Source organism: Nannospalax galili, unplaced genomic scaffold, assembly GCF_000622305.1.
Source record: "Nannospalax galili isolate Female #2095 unplaced genomic scaffold, S.galili_v1.0 scaffold429, whole genome shotgun sequence".
Classification (NCBI taxonomy): Eukaryota; Metazoa; Chordata; class Mammalia; order Rodentia; family Spalacidae; genus Nannospalax; species Nannospalax galili.
This window is the reverse complement of record NW_008360330.1, coordinates 3,310,228-3,332,206: the sequence shown is the minus strand read 5'-3', so window position 1 is coordinate 3,332,206 and position 21,979 is coordinate 3,310,228. Positions and strand designations below refer to the sequence as shown.

Here is a 21,979-nt window from a genome sequence, read left to right as displayed (position 1 = left end):
AGAGAGAGAGAGAGAAAGAGAGAGAGAGAGAGAGAGAAAGAGAGAGAGACTTCAGACCCTGAGGCACAAGTCTTTCTACAGATGAAGTCTAAGATATATAAACTTTATTGCTTTATTTCTATTGTAATCTGTTATTAAAAGTCCTTAGTGGTGCATGCCTGTAGTCCCAGCACTTGGGAGGCAGAGGCAGGTGGATCTCTGTGAGTTCAAGGCCAGCCTGGTCTACACAGTAAGTTCCAGGACAGCTCGGGCTACAGGGAGAAAAAAAAAAAAAAAAAAGAGTCCTTAGAAGAGTAGCAGGTAACCGTGACATCTGAAGTTCATGTTCTTAGGTTTTAAAGTTATTTTACGTGGGCCCATCACAGAGATTCTGGGCCCCCATATGGAGGAGAAAGTACAGCACTTAAAACATCTGATGTCTAAGACTGTGCTTACTTACTGCTCCTCCCACGCTGTCAGGCAAACACCAAACCAACAGATGGGCTGTGCACCATGCCCCAAAGCTAGTGTGCTTGGAAGAAATTAAAAAGAGCTAATCTCAGAGGTGGGAACTCTCTATGTAGTGGGGCTAGTCTCTGGTATCCTCATTCTCCAGCTGGTTTGGATTAAGAGGATTTGGGACAATCTTAGCTATTAAACTCACTTCTGAGAGCAACATTATCTCCAGAGGACCTTGGATTCTTCCACTTGGCTTTTTAAGAGCAGGAAGGATACAATTACATGTGGAAAGAATGGTCTGGTGTTCTATACCTGCAAAGGTCTTAGAAATGAATTTTCTTCTTACTTTACATAACATTTGAATATCTGGGCTTGATTGGTCCAAAGCCCCATGGCTACCTGCAGGGAGAGTTGGTGTTTAATCTATAATGAAATCAGAGAAGAAGTAGGGTTATCAAGGATTTCTTCATTTCCCTACACATCAGATCCAACATATTCGTCACTCAAAACTCTTTATGCAAGAACCCATACCGAGCATGCCTGTTGGGTGTTTTAGGAAGCTGCTTATCTAAAATGAAGTCTTCCTATCCTCCCTTCAGTCCCTTCCAGGTGTCTCACTTCTAATCCTTCCTAAAAAAGATGACTTTGGGAAGTCCCTTCCTCTAAAATAGTTCTCCAGTATCTGGATAACAAATGAATTTCTAACTGGAAAGCTACAGGGCAAACTAAAAATAAGAACCCAAGCCCCACAGCAGAGCTAAGGTATGACATCTTCATTTGGGGTGGCAGCTAAGAAACACTGCAGAGCCTTTGATTTTCATTAATGCTGGAATTGGAACCCCCACCCCCGCGCTACTTCTTTCTGCACATGGGATGATGTGGTCATCCCACACGCTCATCACTAAGAAACTTTATCGCCTCCTACACTCCATCCTAGAGCCTTTCTCCAAAGAGCTGAGTGTGGGAATTGGCTCCAAGTCAAGTTGACGTTATTTTTGCAGTCCTCCAGCTAGCTTACTTGGAAATGTCAGAGTGTTGGGACATGTGCTTTCCCAGCCGTGCTGAAGGGTCTGCCCATATGGATATATAGGGCTGTGCAAGTGCACTTGTGTATTTTTTCACGCAGGCACACGCACCCATAAACATACAAGCACACAAACACAGATGCTCAGTCACTGCAAAGGAGCAGCCTTTGGTGCCTGGAGCTCTCTTTAGGCATCCTTCCTAAAAGTGTCCCCAAGCTAAGCGTGTGTTTACACATCACCTGCACAGGGCTCCATAATACCAGGTGTGAGAGACAGAAAAATGGACTCGTCCAGATGTCCACATCCTAATTCCCAGAATCTGTTACGTTACATGGCAAAGATATAAAAATGGCACATGGAATCAAGATTGCCTACAATTTATCCTAGATTATCTGCAAGATTATCCTAGATTATCTGGATGTCCTAATGCAATTAAAAGTAAGTGTGAAAGGGCAAAGAGGAGCTTAGAGTGATGTGATATAAGGGCCTAATAAGCTATTGTATGTTCTGAAGATGGAAGAGGAATCACTAGCCAAGGAATGCGGGCAGTCTCAATGTGGACAGCCTCCAGAAGAGGGAAAAGCAAGAAAGCAGATTCTCACTTGCAGCTTCCAGGAAGAAGCACAACTCTGTAGACACTTGACTTCAACCCCACGAAACTTACATCAGACCTCTCTGGCCTATACAAACATGGCATAATATATTGATGTTGCTTTAGAACACTAGGTCTGTGAGTGACCACCTTTGCTGTGCTCCCTCTTCCTACCCCTCAGCCCAACTGCAGAACTCCTAAAGATGTGTGAGGAGCTGTATACAGAGGAGCTGGAGCTGAAGGAAGCTTGCTGAACCATGTTCAGGTGTAGTTTTCCTCTCCACTTCTATTCTAGCATCATGCTACCTGTGAGGAATGAAATGTACTTGGAGCTCAATGCCTGGAAAATAGCAGCCACTAGCAAATGTTCTTATAACCATCCCAAATCCACAGACCTGATCATGTGTAAATGCACCTGAGAAATGAGATGCATATGTGCCTGCCACTGGGATTTGCTGCTGATCACTGTGACACTCTTTGACCAGTGTCAACCTATGACAAGCCAGTCTTAGTACATGGTTAGAGGAAGATTCAGGACTCCTGTGGGTTGGGTTCAACCTGATGATGACCGCACAATATACTGTGGTACATCTCCCCACTGCCTAGCCACATTTCACGGGGGGCGGGGAATGTATGAGAAAAGGATTATCAGTAAAAATCAGGACAGGTAATATTTATTGTGAGCTCATCATGTTTCTGTCACTATGATTGGCTTAGATAATCGGAGCTCCTCCCCAACTGTATGAAGTAGGCAGTGTTTTTAATTTCTATTTTAGAGAGAAGTTGACTAACTAACCCAAGACGGTTGATTAGTTAATAATCATAAGCTATCACCTTACCCACTGTACCCAAAGTTCGACTGCATGACAGTAGAACTCACACTCCTGGTCATTTTGAGACACTTTTCCCTCTGCCTGCCCTTCCAGAAGGGAATTGGAATGGATGACTTAGAATTATTCTCCTTCTGAGTGACTGCCGAGAGCCTCAGTCCATAATGAGGCCCTTTGCCAACTACTATTCTCTCCTACATCCTGCCAGCTTGACTCCCCTAGGAGCATCCTTGGTTAAGTTGGGCTAATCACAAAGTACTAAGGCTGTGTAGTTTAGTGCTCTGCCAGATCCTGCCATAGGCTTATTGTTCTTATATTTTCTAAGGGTCTTTTTGTGGCTATACATTTTGGGTTTTTTGGTTTGGGTTCTTTTTTTTTTTTTTTTGGTCTTTTTGAGACAAGGTTTCTCTGTAGCTGCAGCTAGCCTGGATTCGCTAATGGAGACCAGGCTGGCTTCAAACTCACAGAAATCCTCCTGCCTCTGCCTCCCTCCCAAGTGCTGGGATTAAAAAATGTGTGCCACCACACCCGGCTCTGGTTTTGGTTTTTAATGGAAAACAACTACCTGGTTTCATTGGCTTTTCTCTCTTCTCCATCCCAAGCCTTTGTTCTGCCATATAGACAGCTGTGGAGGCTTCAGATACCTGCTTCCTTTCTCAGCCACATCAATTCTGGCCACAGCCCCCAGGGCCTTTTTCAAGATGTGCAGCCTCATGGGTCTGCAAGTAGAACAGACTTCCAAGCTAAATCAAGTTTTAATATCTATCTAAGATGTTCACCAAAATCCCTTCTTACCTAAGTCTTTCCACGGGCCACACACAACTACTTTGAAATGTATAAACCTGCTGAGGGGCATTGGACCAGGTTTCCAGAGAAACCCGCCTCTACTTCTTTGCTTGCTCCAAGCCACTGCTTCTCTCCCCTTCATGGGACGTTTTATAACCCAATTTGGCAGAAGAGCTCAGGCCTGATTTTGTTCCCACACCTGGATTTCCTACTTAAATCTGTAGCTCCAGCATGCACTTCAGCATGTTCCCCTATTTCCTCTCCCAGAGTTCTATAAAGCCATTCAACCCTAGGCCTGCCTCTTGCCTGATGTCCCCAGTGGGCAACTTGACATTACCCAAGGCCAGATGTCTTACAAACATTTCAATTTTAGACAAGGTATACTCAATTTCATTTAATAAAAGCCAACCACTACCTGAAACTATGTGATGACTCAGGGCTTTGGGCCTTGATCTCATTTATATTGAGACAAACTTTTGGTGACCCCACCATGCCCGAGAAATCCTAGCTTCAAGGTCTTTTTTAATCCTTCAATGAAATTTGTGACTCCATCCTTCATCTGTAGAAAGGGAAATGACCAAAGGTGCTGTCCATCATGCAAGGTAGCTCAAGGGGCTTGCCCGTTAGGTACCAAGCAAAAGCAGATGTGCACCAACATCTCCTGGTGGGCTTTTCCTCTCCAACAGTATGATTGGCAGAGTAGTTCATGCAGGACACACTCTCTGCTAGCTGGGCACTTCTCCGTGGCCATGACACGTCTTTCTGTTGGATTCCTATGTACACCACCACAGAGTCAGCGCCTCATGTGGTTCCTGCCATCTGTCACAGCAGATGCGGAGACTGTAACACTTCTAGCTTAGGAGGGCATCCAACACCCTTGTGGGGTCTTTAAAATTCACAGCTAACAGTCGGAGCCTGTACTTGTACAAAACCCCTCTTCAAGTCAAGATTTAGCAGTTGGTTGCCATAGCAACTTTCCTCATCAAGTCTGAACTCCTTGCAGTGTAGATGGCCAAACTGGTTTGAGGAAGAATACAGAAGAGGCAAGTTTGGTGGGTTCCAGAAATGAGGCTCTGTTGAGAGGCAAATTTTGGATATCTCCAAACTCAAGCCTTATATGTTAGGCTTCTCTGTTTCCTCTTAACTTTGGGTGGCATATGCCATTATATGAAGAAAAGCTTTATCTGCTGTCAGCAGTGTGTCCCCACATGGTAATGAGTGACAGAAGCCTCATAAGGAGATAATGACCATGAAGGCAATTTGAGAAGGTAAATGCATTATACAAATGGTAGGTGTTGCTGCCCTTAGAGAAATAGGGCTCTGCTTGAATTCTGAGTTGTTAGTACATTGATTTTTATATGTTTTTTGGTAAGTAGATATAATGTAAATGAGAATTATTTCTTTTTTTCTCAATCTTTAATTCTAGAATAAGTATCCAGCTGATACAATTCTTCATTTTTTTAAAAAAATTTATTTATTATTTTATTTTATGTATGAGTGTATTGCTGGCATGTGTGTAAGTGCACCCATGTTGTGCACTGCCCACGGAGTTCAGAAGAGAGCATCTGATTCCCTGAAGCTGGAGTTATAAATGATTGTTAGCTGCCATGTGGGTGCTGGGAACCAAACCTAGGTCTTCTGCATGAGCAGCCAGTGTTCTTAACTGTTGAGCCATTTCTCTAGCCCCCATTCTTGGTTTTCTGATTCAGAGTCTCATGTAGCCCAAGGTGGCCTCAAAATTCCTTTGTAGCTGAGGCTGACCTTGAATTTCTGATCCTCCTGCCTCCACCTCCCCAGTGCTATGATTACAGGCATTTTTCACCATATGCAGTTTATGTGGTGCGGGGAATCAAATATATGCTTTTCATAGTGGAGATCAAATCCATTTCATGCATGCTTGGCAAGCACTCTATCAAGTGAGCTACAATGCCAGTACTAGCTAAGTTCATTCTGAGAATCAGAAAGATGTGTTTGACAGGCTCCTGAGATTACATCCTGTTTCTTAGCATGCTATTCATGCCTAATTGTCCACAATGACAATCAGGAGAGTATCTTTTCCAAAAAAGAGATGTAGTTGAGCTTTAACCCATTAGCTGACTTAGATATCTTCACATCAGATGATGGGTTGCTATCTATAAACAAAACAAGCCCTTATTTTTTCCTCGTGCGTGTGTGTGTGTATGTGTGTGTGTGTATTGTGCACTGATATGTTTGTAAGTGTATGCATAGAGACTAAAGGTCAACTTCAGATGTCTTCTTCTATTGCTCTCTCTACTTTCCTTGAAACTGGGTCTCTTACTGAACTGGAGTTCACCCTTTCTTCTAGACTGGCTGACCAGTGAACCCTCTCATTCTACTCATCTTTGCTTCCAGGTGCATGGGGTTATGAGCATATGCCACCATGCCAAACTTTTATGTGGACACTGGGAATTCAAACTCTGGTCCTCACACTTTGGCAGCAAAAACATTAGCACTGAATCATATATCCAGTTAAACTCTTTAATTAGATCATTTGGGATTATCGATGGTTGATATATCAACTTGATAAGATCTAGGATCACCAAAGAGACAAGCTTCTGAGCACTTCTGGGAGGGATTGTCTATATTGGGTCAACTAAGGTGAGAGGATCTACCGTAAATGTCCCAGGAACCATTCCATGGCCTAGAGTCCTGGACTGCACTAAAGGAGAACACAAGCTGAGCACCAGCAAAGGAAAATACCTCTGCTTCTTGACTACGGATGCATGGGATCAGCTGCCTCACCTTCCTGCCACCACGAAGGACTATACCTTCAAATAGTGAACCAAAATGATCCTTAAGTTGATTTTGTTAGGTATTTTGTCATAGCAGCAAGACAGGCAGCTAATTTTCATAGTATCTATGAAATACTCACTTATTTGGAGAAACCAACCTATCCTTGCCTTGCATAGCTTATGTTTGGGGTTTGTGTGCTTTCTTTGGAACTGAGAACTCATGAAGCCCTATCTTCTTTTGTCTTGTTCCTGGAACTTGCCTTTTTTTTTTCTTACGTACCTTCCCTTTCACCAGCAAAGTAGCCTTCACTGGCAGGTCTTGTCACCAACCACCCAGTTTCAAGCTGTATTTCTTGATGTTTCACTCAGAGCTCCCTGACCATTTGTAGCTGGAGCTCGGAACCAGTGAAGGTAATAAATTTGGGCCTAAAGTGGGTCAGTAGGTTCCACAATAGCCCATGAAGTCAGAGTTTGCCATACAGTTCTGATTCTAATATTCTGTGACTTTTTCAAAAACTAAGTTACACATTTTCAGTCCACTCACTAGTTCATTGAACTGAGTGTGTTTGGGTGTGGGGATAAGTGACTGTTATTGATACTGAGGCCCTGATAGGAAGTAGCTTCTATGTAAAACCTGAAATGAATGCATGAGCTAAGATCTTAAACAAAAAATTGCCTTGCTCACACTATTCAGACTTCTCCTCTTTCAGACACCTTTATTTCATTTTTATTGTTTTATCTTCATAAGGAGGAAATAGCATTCAAAGCTGTAATTCTATTTATAGCTTTCTTAAGTGTCTCTTCCTTGGGAGATAAATAGACTGTGTGCCTACTGTCTCCTTAGGATTTGGCACCTTTATAAATTTGTTATTTACAATTTTCAAGAAGTCACACTTTCTTGTTTCACTGGTTATAAATTAAATACCAGTCATTCAAAGACTGAAAGCAAATGCTCTAGTATGACTAGGCTCAGTGGCTTGGAGACATGCATAAGGAAGTATTAACCTAAGGGAGCTGCAACGGTGTCATCCAAGATCAGTAAGTACTAAGTAGAGCAATGACTGTTCATCTTTTGGAGCTTGTGAGTTTGTTTGCTAATGAATTAATGCTATGCAGCCCTGCCTTGGAAAAAGGCATGTACACAAACACAAATATATACTTTTGTATGTAATACCAGAGGGTTCTTGGACTTCTTGATATGCCAATAAAAGGACAAATGGTATGAACAGTCATAATATCTGAGCAAATGCAATCTTGTCGATAGTCTGGGTTTACAGGGTTCAAAAGGTAATTAGGCATTTTCAATGAAAAGCTAAAGCCCAGAACTCCTAAAAACAGAATAGGTATATGCAACCTCCTTTAAATGCCGTAGTTGTTCTGTGGATTAACAGCACCACATGATAAGAAAAAAAGGTCTGAAGCCAGACAAACATAGGTTCAAATATTTATAAGTTAGGGACAAGTCTTTCAATTTTTCCAAGCTTTGGCTTCCCTTATCAGCATATTAGTATGGATTCCTGCTTTTCAAGATTCCTGGGAATACTTGAAGTCACTCACATATACAGACTTTAAACATTTATTCGTCATCTTCTAATTACCTTGCTTGTACCCTGGAATTGAGAAAATGAGCATGAAGTGTCCCTTTCCTCAAAGAATTGCTGATCTTTGTACTTCCAGAGTGTTAAGAATAGGTGCTTTGCAAACTTTAGGTTTACTTCACGGGAATCATCATGCACTGGGAAAGGGGGATATTCATTCATGCGGGCAGTGGAAAGGGAATGTAGTGTATCATTTATGCAATAATTGGAGTCAGAGTTTAATCTGATCATTTCGTATTAGCCTCTCAAATATTGACCTGTTAGTTGATTTACTTGTGTTTCTCTTTTCCTCCTTAACCTGATCCTAAGGGGAATGCCTGTGCTACGAAGGCTACATGAAGGATCCTGTCCATAAGCACCTTTGCATTCGGAATGAATGGGGAACAAACCAGGGGTAAGTGAGGAGCTGGCAAATTAGCCGTTTCACATGTCACTGCTCCCTCACACAGACATGACCTGGAGCAACTGTAGGTAGAGTAACAGAGTTGATGGATTCTTGTATTCTAAATGGTCAGTAGTAAAGTTGTGACTGTTCCTTTCCATATTCATACCAAACCAGTAACATCCATGTCATCCTTTCCTCCATTTACAAGTCAGGAGATGATGGTTCTGACTCACAGCTCTGCCGCCTACAGCTGGAGTCTGAAAACCAAGCCGTCCCTCTCTTTCTTTTCACCCCACCACCATCTACAAGGATTCCCAAGGCAGAGCTTAGCTAATGATTTTGTTGGAGACACGTGAATACACACTGACTCTGCTGGGGCTCTCTCTCTCAGAGCTTGAGGAGCCCCTGAAGACTGCTTGCCACCAGCACTGTCAGCATGGGTGGCATTCAAAGACTTCGGGAGTGTACTGTGCTCAGGAGGGTGGTACTTTTACTGGATCCCTATTTACCATTTCTCTGTGTGACTTTTACTTTCCCCAAACACAAGTGACTGGGGGAAAGTAGCTACTTTATCTTTTCTTTTAAAAATTCATTTTTAGATGGTTTTATTGAGATAAAACATATGTAGAATTAAATTTACCAAGTTAATAATTTTTAAATGTGCAAATCAGTGACATTAAGCATACTTATATTGCTGGGCAGCCATCACCACTATCCATCTTGTACTGTGTTGATTTTAAAAGCAATTTTGTGTCTTGTTTTGAATTCTGAGGACTTGATTTCTGTATTAGATAGGTGGAAAAGAGGTCAGGAGGAAGATATGATCAATAAATGCTAACTAGTAACAGCAGTCAATAGAATAGGAGAATTAGAAAGAAATCAAGGCAAAAAGCATCCTGGTATGTGAGTTCTTGGACTGCAGATTAGACTGTTTGCAGATCTACGGGGGGATAGTAAAGCAACATCATTTCTGACATTACCAAAGAGACTTTTAGCCCTGAGGTCCATGGTCAAGCCCCCTTTTTGTGATTCTCTTGAGACCAAACCTAGAATACTGAGTGTAGTTCTGGACTCTCAAAGCAATAAATATGCTGACAAATGGGTGAGAGTTTGGAGAAGAGCAATAAAAATGATTGAAGAGCCCAAAGGACTGATTTATGATCAGGGGATAGAAGAACTCAACTCTGAGAACTTAGCCAGCCGATGACTAGTCAAGGTTTGATAGATGCCCACGGATGCTGGAAGAGGGCAAATGTCCTGGAACGGGTTGAAGTTGAGGGATAAGGACAAGAGGAAATGAAGTTAGGGAAAGGAAATCTAAGTCACAGGTCAGGAAAGTTAGAGAAATCAAGATGCCATGAAATTTTTCTGTTAGTAAGAATGAAGGATGACTCCACTTCAATGGAATTTGAGTTTATATCAGATAGGCAGTTAGCAAATTTTTTAGAGGAAGGTGTTTGCAGAAGAGGAAATACATATGAGGTGGCATGTTATTATTGAATGCTGGTGAGAACAACAGAGAATTTGGCTAATAGACGTCAAGTGGGATACGAATACAGCATGCCATTCTCTATTTAAATTCTGCAGAGTTGCTTCCCTGACTCTTTTTGCCATTGAAATGTTTGCACAGTTGCTGTGGAGCCAGCACTTTAGCTTATGTGATGGCTGAGAATCTCACATACGATTCTTACTGAGTAAAATATGTAAAATGTGATGGATAACCACTTCTCCATCTCTTAGTCTGCAATCTTGCTGCTGAAGAAAACGTCTACAAAATATCATTTCACTTTTGCTCCGAATGATCCAGCCTGGCCCTCCACAGTGATTGGATTTGGTGGTTAATCGCTCAAGTCTCCACATCTTTAGCCTTGTAGACAGATCATGTGGGAATGGGCTTGACTTCACTTGGTCTTTATCATTCCCTCTGGCTAGATGTAGAGACAGTCTTAGGATGTAGACAAGAGCCCCAAGGGAAATGGTAGAGGTCCCAGCACTGGTGTCATTTGGAACAAGATAGACTACACTACTGAGCTACAGACTGACAAGAGAATTAGCCCCAGGAAATAGACAAAGAGACCTAATCTGTCATTTCCATCTCTAATTTCCATTATTCTGTGATTGTCACTGTCTATGAGGTCTCGTTGTAGACACTAATAAAATAATAGAGCCACTGTCAGGAAAAGAAGTAACTGTCTTGAGGGAAATGGAGCCAGGAGTGATAAGCAGCTGAGTTTATGTTTATAAAACAAACGCCAGGTGAGTGAGTGAACTTTCCCTCCTAAAATGACGAGATAAGTGAAAAATAGAAGATGCCCAGACTTTGATTTAAATGAGGGAACTGATGCTACGTTTCTCTAGAAGATTTTCACAAAATTAATCAAAATAGGTTTGAATGCGAAGACTGTCACTCAAATTGAAAACTGTCTGACAGATTGCCAAATAATGATACATATTGGGGTATCATGGGAAATGAATGGTGAGCTCTATTTTCCTGAAAATTTTTAATTCGTGTTCTGGAGGCTAAACGGGAAAAGCTCACAGAGGGGTGCTGATGTTTTCTCTTAACATTCTGATATGGCAAATATAATATAGTAGTATATTCATTCTAGATAGGACAGACAAATCCTAAACCAGTAATAGCTAGATTATTTGGGGGGGAAATCAAGATTGATATGCCAGGAGAAAAGTGACCAAAACATTTGTGACTTTAAGACAAGGAAGAAAATTGATCAAGGACATTCACAAAAGGTTACAAATGGTTCTGTGAGGCAAAGGAGTTGCATGTGAAGCTTTTAAGAAACTTCTGCCTACCACTCTGCCTTACACTGTGTGTGTGGGGGGGGGCACATTTGTGACTTTAAGACAAGGAAGAAAATTGATCAAGGACATTCACAAAAAGGTTACAAATGGTTCTGTGAGGCAAAGGAGTTGCACGTGAAGCTTTTAAGAAACTTCTGCCTACCACTCTGCCTTACACTGTGTGTGGGGGGGTTCTGTGTACATGGGTAGTGTTTATGTGAAAATTGTGTGTGTGTGTGTGTGTGTGTGCATGAGTGAGTCAGTCTGTTTATAGGATTGCTCTCACCTCTACATCCTGTCATTGATTCCATTCACTTATGTTTTCAACAAATACTCACCCCATTCCTCTTCTGATTGAGAATATGACTGGTTGCTATACCTCAGAATAAGATATAGTTTCTGCTTTGGAAAAACTAGTAATCTACAAAAGTAGAGGGAAATAAGTAAAATTCAACCTAAGACCTTTCAAAGAAGTGTGAAAAAGTACATGGGAATACATTTTAAGGGGTGACTTAGGTAGGGCTGAAGCACCTGGGAGAGGTCCATGGAGAAGTCTACCTTTTAATTGTTCTGTTTGACAGGTAATTAAGGCTATTCTAAGTGAAGGACACAACAGGTGGAAAACACAGAGACGTTAGGAGTCTGGGTTTCCTAGACACATAAGAATCATGGGCTTCTAGGAATGGTAGATAAATAGCTCAATTTAGATTGAGAATATCTTTCAAATGACCAGGAGAAAAAGCTAAAGTGGGTAAATAATTAGAGGTTTTTCTAAAGCCCTAAACACTAAATTCCATTTATAATCTCTAGAACTGTTGGTAGAGGGGAGGTTTTCAAAGGTATCTGTATAGGCCCTCCCTGCACAGTTCTTTGGGGACCATTTATAATGAACTTAAATATTTATTAAACCACACACAAGATAAACACATATCCTATCAGAACTATTTAGGTTTTATGTAGCTGGATTCTTCAAGGAAAGTATATTCCTGAAACTGTCCTGTAGACAAAAGCCTTCAAGAAAAAGCAAAGAATGATAGAAAATTAGAGGCCTTGGTCTAAAGTCTATAACAAAAACATATTGTAATAATTTTCTGGTGCCTCCAGTTTTGCCAGCAATGTCCAGGAAGCAGGAGGCAGGCTGAGACAATCATACGTTGATCTGATTGGTATAGCTAACCACTCCAACTCACCTGGGTGATGGGGTCCAAAGGTAAAATTGTAAAAATTACTGAATTTTTTATATAAGAAGTTCTTTTTCACTAGAAGTAAAATTAGTTTTACTAGCGAATGTGCATGACAGATTTCTAATGGGTTATTCAAAGAACATGGGATGTCTGAGGTTATATCTTTGGTCTTTGATGCTGGCAAACAAATCAAACATTCTGTCACAACACCCCCATGCCACCCAAATGCCAAAAGAACCCAGGATTGAAGAGTTCTAGCCCAGTGCTGTGGCTTGCTGTGTCTTCTTTCTTCCCTGTGTGAATTCACTGAGTAAATCTTTGCACACTCACCCCCAGCACTGTGGCTGCAAGACACAGCCAGAGACCATTAGAGTCTGCATTTGATATTTGTTTGCTAGGACCGAAAAGACAAATTGAAAATGTTCACAGATGAGAAATGAAAACAATAAATGAGAGCAGAGGAAGCAAGAGAGATTGATTTACATAAGAATATCAAGAGGAAAAAAACCAAACTTATTTAGATACTTTAGAGTTATTAAGAAAGGCCATAATAATGGCTTTTTGTTAAATTAGAAGTGTATTCAAGGGCCTCCAGATACATTTTTCAGAATATCACAATTAGATTAAATTCATGCATTTGAAGGTTCCTGGTAAATAGTAGTCTGATTTCTTATTCTGGCATCTCAGCTACAGAGGGCAACGCCAAGGAGATTCTCCAATAGAGAAGTATAAAATATCACTGGATTTCAATGCTGAAGGATGAAGACAGGGTGATAACTCATGAAACGGTGAGAGACCTGCTGAGGAAAATGAGCAGGTGTTCCTCCAAGTATTCAAAAGCTGTTGTGAGGAATGACTCTGCTCATGAGAGTACTTTTTCTTCCCTATGCCTGCTCAGGAGATGACGCCTTTCACTGGACATGATTCACTCACTCACACATGGTTTACACTGACCTTTCCATTGCCCCAGGTGCTGTTTCTGCTCTATTTCTACAACTTTTTCTTTCTCCTCTACTCAGGAGCTACTGCTTTCTTAGGGACTCCAATGTATATAAGGAACAAACGTCCTCACTCCAAATGGTAAAACCTATTTCTTTTTCTGTATGGGTGTACATGAGTGTGTACTTGTGTGGTGCATTGTACATGTACACACGCACATGAGTGTGCGTGCATGTTGGTGCTAGAGATTGACATTGGCTATCTTCCTCAATGGCTTCTCCACCTTTTTTTGAGACAGATTTCAGGTTTCTAGCTGAGCTTGGAGCTCACGAGTTGGCTAGACAGACTGCCCAGCAAGCCCTAGGTATCCATCTGTTTCCTTCTCCCCAAAGCTGGGATTGTGGGTGTGAGTCACTAAACCCAGCTTTTTACATGAGAACTCAGATCCTCATGCACCAGTGTGCTGCCTCCTGAATAGGTGAAAAGCCTCCTCTTTGCTATGCTGTCCTGTCAGCCACGGTGTATCTCGGATTCCACTACACACCTTGGCTGAGTCTAAACTTCTTTGACCAGCTGTAACTCTTCAGAAAGTACTCCGATGGAGTTCGCAGTCTTTAGTGAATGACATATCCTTAATGATACGACATTTCCTAACTTTTGGGGACCCATTTCTAGCTCATAATCTTGATTTTTCTTCCCCGCTCCCTTGTTTGTTTCTGTGTCTCTGAGGCCATTCGACTTCCTCCAGCCCCTCAGACAAAACAAGCAGCAAGGCCCGGACCCTCTTATCTTCAGTGCCTCCTCCTTTGCCCTCCAGCCCAGACCTCATTGTCTGTGCCCAGCTCCTGTCACTGCCCTGCCATTCACAAATGGGATTATCTCCCCATTAGCTCCCCACCCCCATCTCTCATCATTGTCACTAATTCCTAACAAGGGTTTTCAGTGAATTTATTTGCCCATTTATTCCATATTCTTTTTTTCTCCCTTTCTGTTTTTGTTTTGCTTTGTGTTATCATTGATCTCTGTCTCCTTCTCTTCCTCCAGGAGTCAAAGGCAGTGTTGCCCTTTTCTCCTCATTTCAGGGCCAGATAGTAGAGAGAGGCCCTTTCAAACGAAGCCCAAGTTTTCCAATGCCTTCTCTTTGTAGCATCCCACTGCAACCAGATTGTGTTGGAAATACAGCCCCTCTGAAGAGAACAAACCTTCCCAAACCAAGCCAGAACTTGAAAGCTGGTTTAGTGAGGCACTTTGTCCTTTGCAGATAGTTTAACCTAACCTATGCTGGCCAACGCACTTCTAGAACAAAGGGTATATTTGTCCTGATGTTTACCTTTTTCTAATTTGCACAGAGGCCTTTGGTGAGCTACTGCTGACCCTCTCATCATTTTTGAATGAGGCCCTTGGCTCCTTTCTTAGGGCCAACTGTAACTGTCTTGGTCACTCAGGATGACCCAGAAGCAAGTGCTGCCCTAGGAAGGGGTTCTTATATGCCAGTGTAGTCCACAGAGCAGCTGCTTAAGCATCATCTGCAAAGCTGATTTCTGACTTCATCCAGAGATTTTTTTTTGTTTCATTGATCTTGGAGAAGGTCCTGAGTTTAGAAGGTATGATTGTTTTTGCTGCTTTTGTGTGTGTGTGTACATGTTCATGGGTGTGGTTACATGCTTATGATATGGATGCATATGCACATGTTGTAGACACCAGAAGAGAACCTGTGTTGGCATTCTCAGGAATGCCATCCACCTCCTTTAAGATAAGATCTGCCATTGACCTAGAGTTCATCAGTTAGGCTAGACTGGCTGGCAGCCAGCCCCAGGGATCTTTATTTTCCTAGTGCTGGGATTACAAGCACAGGCTACCAAACCCAACATTTTCATGTGGATTCTTTTTGATTGAACTCAGAGCTTCATGACTGCAAGGCAAGCTCTTTACCAACTGGGCTATTTCCTCAGCCTCTGAGCCTGTAGTTTTGACATTCATCCTCAAATGATATTTCCTAAATAAGACCCCTCTTATCAGTCCCCTTCCAGTGAAAATTTGGACTGGGTTGACAGACTAGTGACTAGAAGTTCTTTTCATTTTATTGACTGTGAAATGGACAGTAAGAGGGGTGGAGTAACTAATCCTAGGCCACAAAATTAGTCATCAAGCTGTAACTATTGGAGATAAATCAATGGGATAAATATTTAAGAAAGAAGAATGTGAAAAACACATAATATTCTAAGAGTCGGTTCTTAGCTCTAGGTGGGTGATAGATAGTCTGGGGTCCACTTTTTCTCTTCATTTCCCCTTCCAGGGCAAGCAGATTCATCTTTATCATAGGCTTCCCTCATTTGAGTGACAGCCATCCACCTACAGTGCTGCCTAGCCCCCATAGGAGGAGTAACATTCCACCACACTGCTGTCTCTACCCTGTCTGGTCAAGGCACCATGAGACTTATTTTAAACAGAGCCAGAAGCAGGAACACTCATATTTCCTCCAACATGACCACCAGGGTGAAAAAAAAAATCAACCTCAATTTACCCTCCCATCTGCTCAAGAATGGAAGATAAATTGTTTCAATTTTATAGAAATGAATGTTTTATGTCTTGCCTATGCTTTCCAGAGAGTGTCCTGAATTTATATATTCTATTGAACGCATGGATGTTTTCCACTGAGAGTGATCCCTAGACCTTCAGTTACTTTGGGTTCCTGTTTCAGAATACTGGAGAAGAGACTGCTACGATTTTTCTTTCCTTTGGAGATTTGGGCTATTTATCTTTTTTTTTTTTTAATCAATAGAGAAATTCACTCATTATCTCATGCTTAAAGAAAACTACCATTACCATTTGGGTGTATTGCCTTCCAATTTCTTTTTCTATCCATCAAAAGTTTTGCTTCCCTCCATCCCCATCTATTCTACATATATTTTGTTCTGTCTCATAATTTACCAATGAGCATATCTTGTGGTTGTAATCACAAAGCAGGGGAGAAAGATAAAAACAAATCCTTGAAAGCATCCTTGTGGCACGTTATTTTTCTCAAAAGTTTCCGTAAGGAATTACTCTTAATGTCTAACTGAAAATTATCAATTCTAAATAGCTGTAACAGGAAGAAATAAGTTCTTTAAAGTATATTATTCAGGCCAAGCTTCTAATATGCACATCTGTATAAGTCAATGTAATAGAAGGCCATTTGAGCAGCAAGTAGTGGCCTACATGTTCACCATAATAGTTAGTGCAGTATAATTTCAGTGTCACCAAATACCAAACAATCCTTCACTTAATGCTAATTAATTCATATTATTTATTAAAATTAAAGCCAAATACAATGCTGAATAATTTTTTACATGAAGTTGTCAGAGAAAAAGTGATGGAGAGATATGGGAGAAGTTGGCAGGGAGAGAGTGGGCATGGATTTGGTCAAAACACCTTATATGCATGTTTGAAGTTCTCAGTAAATTTTTTAAAGTTAAAAAAAAGAAAATATATATATATATATATGTATATTACTACAGAGAGATGGTTTAGTGGGTAAGAGGACTTGCTGAGCAAGGACGAGCACTCGAGTTCAAATCCTAGAAGCTACAAGGAACCTGGGCATGGCTACATGTGCCTATAACCCCGCACTGTAGGGGGTACAGATAAGAAGATCCTTGGAGCCTGCAGGCTGCCAGCCTAGCTCAAGGTTCAGCGAGAGACCTATCTTAAAGGAATAAGGTAGAGAGCAAGAAAGCAGGACACCATCATCCTCTTTTGGCTCCTGTGAGCACCGGCATACATTTCTGCACATGTACCACACACACCCCGAATAAAAGCATATATTATATATACACATATGTATATATGATATTATATGTATATTATATATGTATATATATATATATATAATATAACCATGCATCTTGGCAAAAATCTTACAACCTGGATTTTTATCTTTTTGAGACAGGGTCTTTCTGTAGCCCCAGCTGTCCTGGAACTCACTATGTAAACCAGGCTAGCTTTGAACTCACAGAGATCCGCCTGCCTCTGCCTCCTGACTGCTGCACCACCATGCTTGGCTCAAACTAGATGTTTTTTAGAAGATGAGCAATTACTGATATTTATGCCACCTACAATTTATGTGAAAACAATTTCTATAAAGGTAGTCTTAAATCTTAAGGTTTATTCTTCCTGGATAAGTAGTTTAGATTCTTGTTCAATCATTCATGCTAAAATTATTTTTCCTATATTTTAAATGTAATATGTAATTTCAAAAATTGTCACTACATATCTAGTTTTGTGCTGAATCTTTTGCTTTCCTTTGTTCAAAAAATTGTGTGATTGGCAGAAAAATCTAGAAAAAATAGAGCAGAAAAAAAATTGAGGTCATCTGAAATTTCATTCCAAGCAGAAAACTCATTTGTTGTGGGGGGGGGCAAATGTATTATTATCTGAGACTCAGTATCATGAAGATTTGAGGCCAGCATCATGGAGAGTTGAACAAGACTCTGAATTCTCTGATGCCAACATCATTAAACCATAATGGAGTTCAACAAATGAAATCACCTTTTTCTTCCCTGATGATCTCCTTACCACCTAGTCTATTAACCTTGTCACAGGGTTTTCACCATTGAGAATAGCTCATTGGCTTCAGGAGATATAGCCAACCCCAGGCCTGCCAGTCAGAGTTGGCTTTTGGATTTAAGACCTTTGGATGCTGGAATCCCTAGACTTCTGCTGTACAGGACTGTGAAAAGAGGCCATGAATAGTGGCACAAACCCTAAAGTTATGTTAGCTCAGCTAGTTTTAAAGGTAGAACTCTCCCATGGGGCTTCCCAGAATTTAGTTCTCAGCACAGTAGCAACCTAGTGTTTCAATGGCCCTTGCAATACGTTGAGAGAACAGTCCGACATGGCAGAGAAATTATGGCAGCAGGAGCGTGAGGTGACTTGTCACATTGCCTCAGCAGTCAGGAAGCAGAGAGATGAATGTTGGTGCTCAGCTTTCTCTTTTTATGCAGACTGGGACCCCACCCCTGGGGATGATGCCACCCACGTTTAGGGTGTATATTCCCACCTTATTTAACCCAATCTAGAAAATTCCTCAAAGATATGTCCAGAAGTTCATCTCCTAGGTGATTATAGATTCTGTCAAGTTGACTATCATTACTAACCATCACAGTACTGGGTGGGGTTTAATTCTCATTTCAAAACTTTAAAGTGTGGACTTTCATTGTTCACATTTTACAGGTGGATCTGTTCAATATTTCAGCAACACAGAGAGTACCACAGGCATGAAAATAAAACCACGGTCCCTATATAAGACTTTGCTTAGTCAAACACTCAAAGGCCAATTGTTCCCAAGAGTCTCTAGATGAAAGCAGGAGAGGGCTGAAATTCAGCTTTAGGTTTCCAAAGGCAGAGACTTCAAGAGTCGAGACTAGTTTAAAATAATAAGTATGTGTTCTGAGTTGAGATTCTCTTTCAGAATGATATAGAGTCCCAGAGAGAGTGACAAGTCATTGGAGAGAACTTACTGGACGTATAAACACAGTAAGTGCCATTGGCCTCTGCCCAATTCAGGTTTAAAAAGGCACTTCAGTTGGACATATACTGAGGGACCCTAGGCTGTGACTGTCAGTGGGGACAGGCATTTGTTGCTGAGTATCTTTGTGCTGTTGTTAGTGTGAAATCATGGCCAGCATTCAAGCTACAATGACTCATTCTGCCCAGTGCATAGCACAGCCTATAGCTTGACTCTATCCAGGGCCGCCATTTGCCTACCTTCGGACACAAATATAAGTGAATGCAAAATTGAGGCATATCCTTGCTAAGGTCAGTGTCAGAGGCCTTGTCCAGAGGGTCAGGAGTGAGTGGCATGTTGTTCACATTGAAGGAGAAGTGCACCCATTTCCTTCCTGCTACCTGGCTCAGGGGCAGAGTCATCTGGAACATGCTCCAAGGTTCTTTTTTTCAGGCATAGTCTTAGGTATGGTGAACAAGACTCTGCTCAGGTCTTGTCAAACTTTTCATTCTAGCCAGGAAACTGTATATCTCCAATCCGTGAGGATCAATATTTACCAGCTAATTTCATTTTGGGGGGGGAGTACTGGGAATTGAACTTAGAGCCCCTTACATTCTAGGCAAGCATCTACCACTGAGCCCCATTCACAGCCCATACTTGGTCACATTTTTAGCTTTATGAGAAGCAATGGAACGTAATAGAAGAGGTGGAGTCAGGCAAACTCAAGCTCCAATCTTCTTTCTTCTCTCTTAAAAGATTTGTTTTTTAATAACTCTAGAACCTGTATAAGCCTTGATTTTGTCAACATTAACAATAAAAAGATACCTACTTTATAAAATTATTATAAGCTTCTATTGAGAAAACCTAATTAAGATATGTTACTCTCAGTATTCAATAACATTCATAAAACAAACAAGCCCTGGATCAGTCTGGTAGCATGTGCCCTCAAAAATCTTGTTTTGCACTGGCTATGACCTAATCTATGCTCTTTGATCTTTCAACAAATGGTATAATCCGAATGTCCATTTTGCTTGTGAGTTTACATAAATTCCACAATGGTAAACAGTGTCATGTATCATTGCTCTGTCATACCCTAACACACTGCCTGGAACATAGCAGGTGCTCCATTGGTATTTGCTAAATAATTTAAGGGGTGTATCCATCTTCATGAGTCCTTCTTGGATAATGCCTAGTGACCAGCTTAGAAGGATTAGGAGGTTTGAATGAGGTCTGTGCAAGACTTACACAGGCTTCTGTTTCCTATACCGAAATACAGGTATTATATAAAACCTTCTTAAATTTTAGTTTCTCTCATGGAAGTAATGAGTCACCTATCTAATTTTAGGGACAAGAGCAGGAGTATATCAGCTGGATCACTGACAATTCTAGACACAGAGTTGGAAGCCCACCTCAAGGTCATATTAACCAATGTGCCATGGGTATAGAAATCCCTCCTACAGTCTTTGCAGCAGATGGCCTTCCAGCCATTGTTTGGTCATTATTAGTGCCGAGGACAGTGTTATTTGATGAGGCATCTAATCCCATTGCTGTAATAAAGTTTCTTATATCGTTGAGCTAAGTCAAAATATATTTTCATGTAATTTCCAGCTGTTTATTCAGCTCTGTCATTTGGAATTATAAGGAGTCTATTTACTTCCTTCTTCTATACCCGATGTGCTAGTTCCCATTGCACCTTCATGTAGATCAAAAAAATATGATGAACTTCTGTAACATGTGAAGTGGATGCCTAAGGATAAGTAACACTGTAAGTGTGGGATGGCTGCCTATGAATATTTCCGGTGTCAGATAATTGTTTACAGGCTGATCTCTTGTGCCTTTTCATTGAATTTGTCTAATTCTAAGAGTGTGTGTGTGTATTGTGTATGTACATGAGTGTGTGTGTGTGTATTGTGTATGTACATGAGTGTGTGTGTGTGTATTGTGTATGTACATGAGTGTGTGTTGACTATGTATGTGTATGTGCCTGCTTGCTTATGTACTTGCATGCGTGCATGCAGATGTACAGGCACATATGTGCATGTGTTTGGGGGCCAGAAGTCGACATCAGATGCCTTCTTCAAGCACTCTCCACCTTATTTTTGGAGTCGGGGTCTCTCAGTGAGTCTGGAACTCATCAATTAGGCTAGCCTGACTGTCCAGGGAGCTCCAGGAATCCACCTGTCTCCACTTCCCCAGTGCTGGGATTACAAATATGTACCAACATACATGGCTTTTTTCTTGAGTGTTGGTGCTCTGGATCAGGTCCTCATGCTTGTCTGGAATCACTTTACAGGCTGAAGCCACCTCTCTTTGGTCTCCCAAAGAGAGAAACTTTAGATTGCAAGTTTCTGAATGGGCTCTTCCTGTATTTTGCATCTCTTATGTGTCATCATGCCCTTTAGACTGTTGCCTAAGAATTATCAAATCCTTCCATAGAATGTATCATACTTATTTCTTGCCTAATATTTTCTGTCAATGAATTCTAAGTTACACTTTTATTAAATCTAAAGCTATGGCAGCACCTAATAAGAGTTTTCAGAGGAAAAAAAAAAAAGGAAAACGTTGCTCACAGAAACTGCTATGAGAAAGAAGAATTCAAGATTACAGTCAGTTTTCTTAACCTAAATGCAAGTTTTACATAAAATGCGATTAAAGTTTAGCATGTAGCTCATTGGATTCCTTTGATTCTTGACTCTGATAGTCTATGTATTAACTTCAGCCTCCGATTCCTATTATTTCCGTAGTCATAGTAGCCCTCCTCCCATGCCCATGGCTTCATGTCCTGAGGTTTTATTTATCTTCAGTCAGTCATGGTTCAAAAATATTAAATGATGAATAAAAATAATCAATTCATAAACCATAAATCGTATAACACTCTGGAGCATGGTGAAATTTCATGCCACAGGTCTCTTTGATCCAGGTTATGAACCATTTCCTGTCTAGAGTATCCATGCTATATACCCTACCCACCCATTCATCACTTAAGAGCTATTTTGGCTACCAAACGAACTGTTGACTTACCATAATTTTACTTAATAAAGGCTGCTAAGATGCTAGAGATTTGGATATTCCAAAGAGAAGCTATAAAGTACTTCTGTTAAGTGAAAAGACAAAAGTTCTCAACTTTATCACAGATATGTATAAATAGCCTCAAACATAGTAGAT

The 21,979-nt window shown here is 41.0% G+C and overlaps 1 protein-coding gene across 2 annotated transcripts in view; it reads left to right on the top strand.

Moving 5' to 3' along the window:
- Window positions 1-21,979, top strand: part of Astn1 (astrotactin 1) — a 328,592-nt gene that overhangs the window by 160,603 nt on the left and 146,010 nt on the right. For both annotated transcript variants that reach the window (XM_008826113.3, XM_008826114.3), the window contains exon 8: window positions 8,332-8,416. In XM_008826113.3, the coding sequence (XP_008824335.1) occupies window positions 8,332-8,416 (85 nt within the window). The remainder of the gene's footprint in view (window positions 1-8,331; window positions 8,417-21,979) is intronic.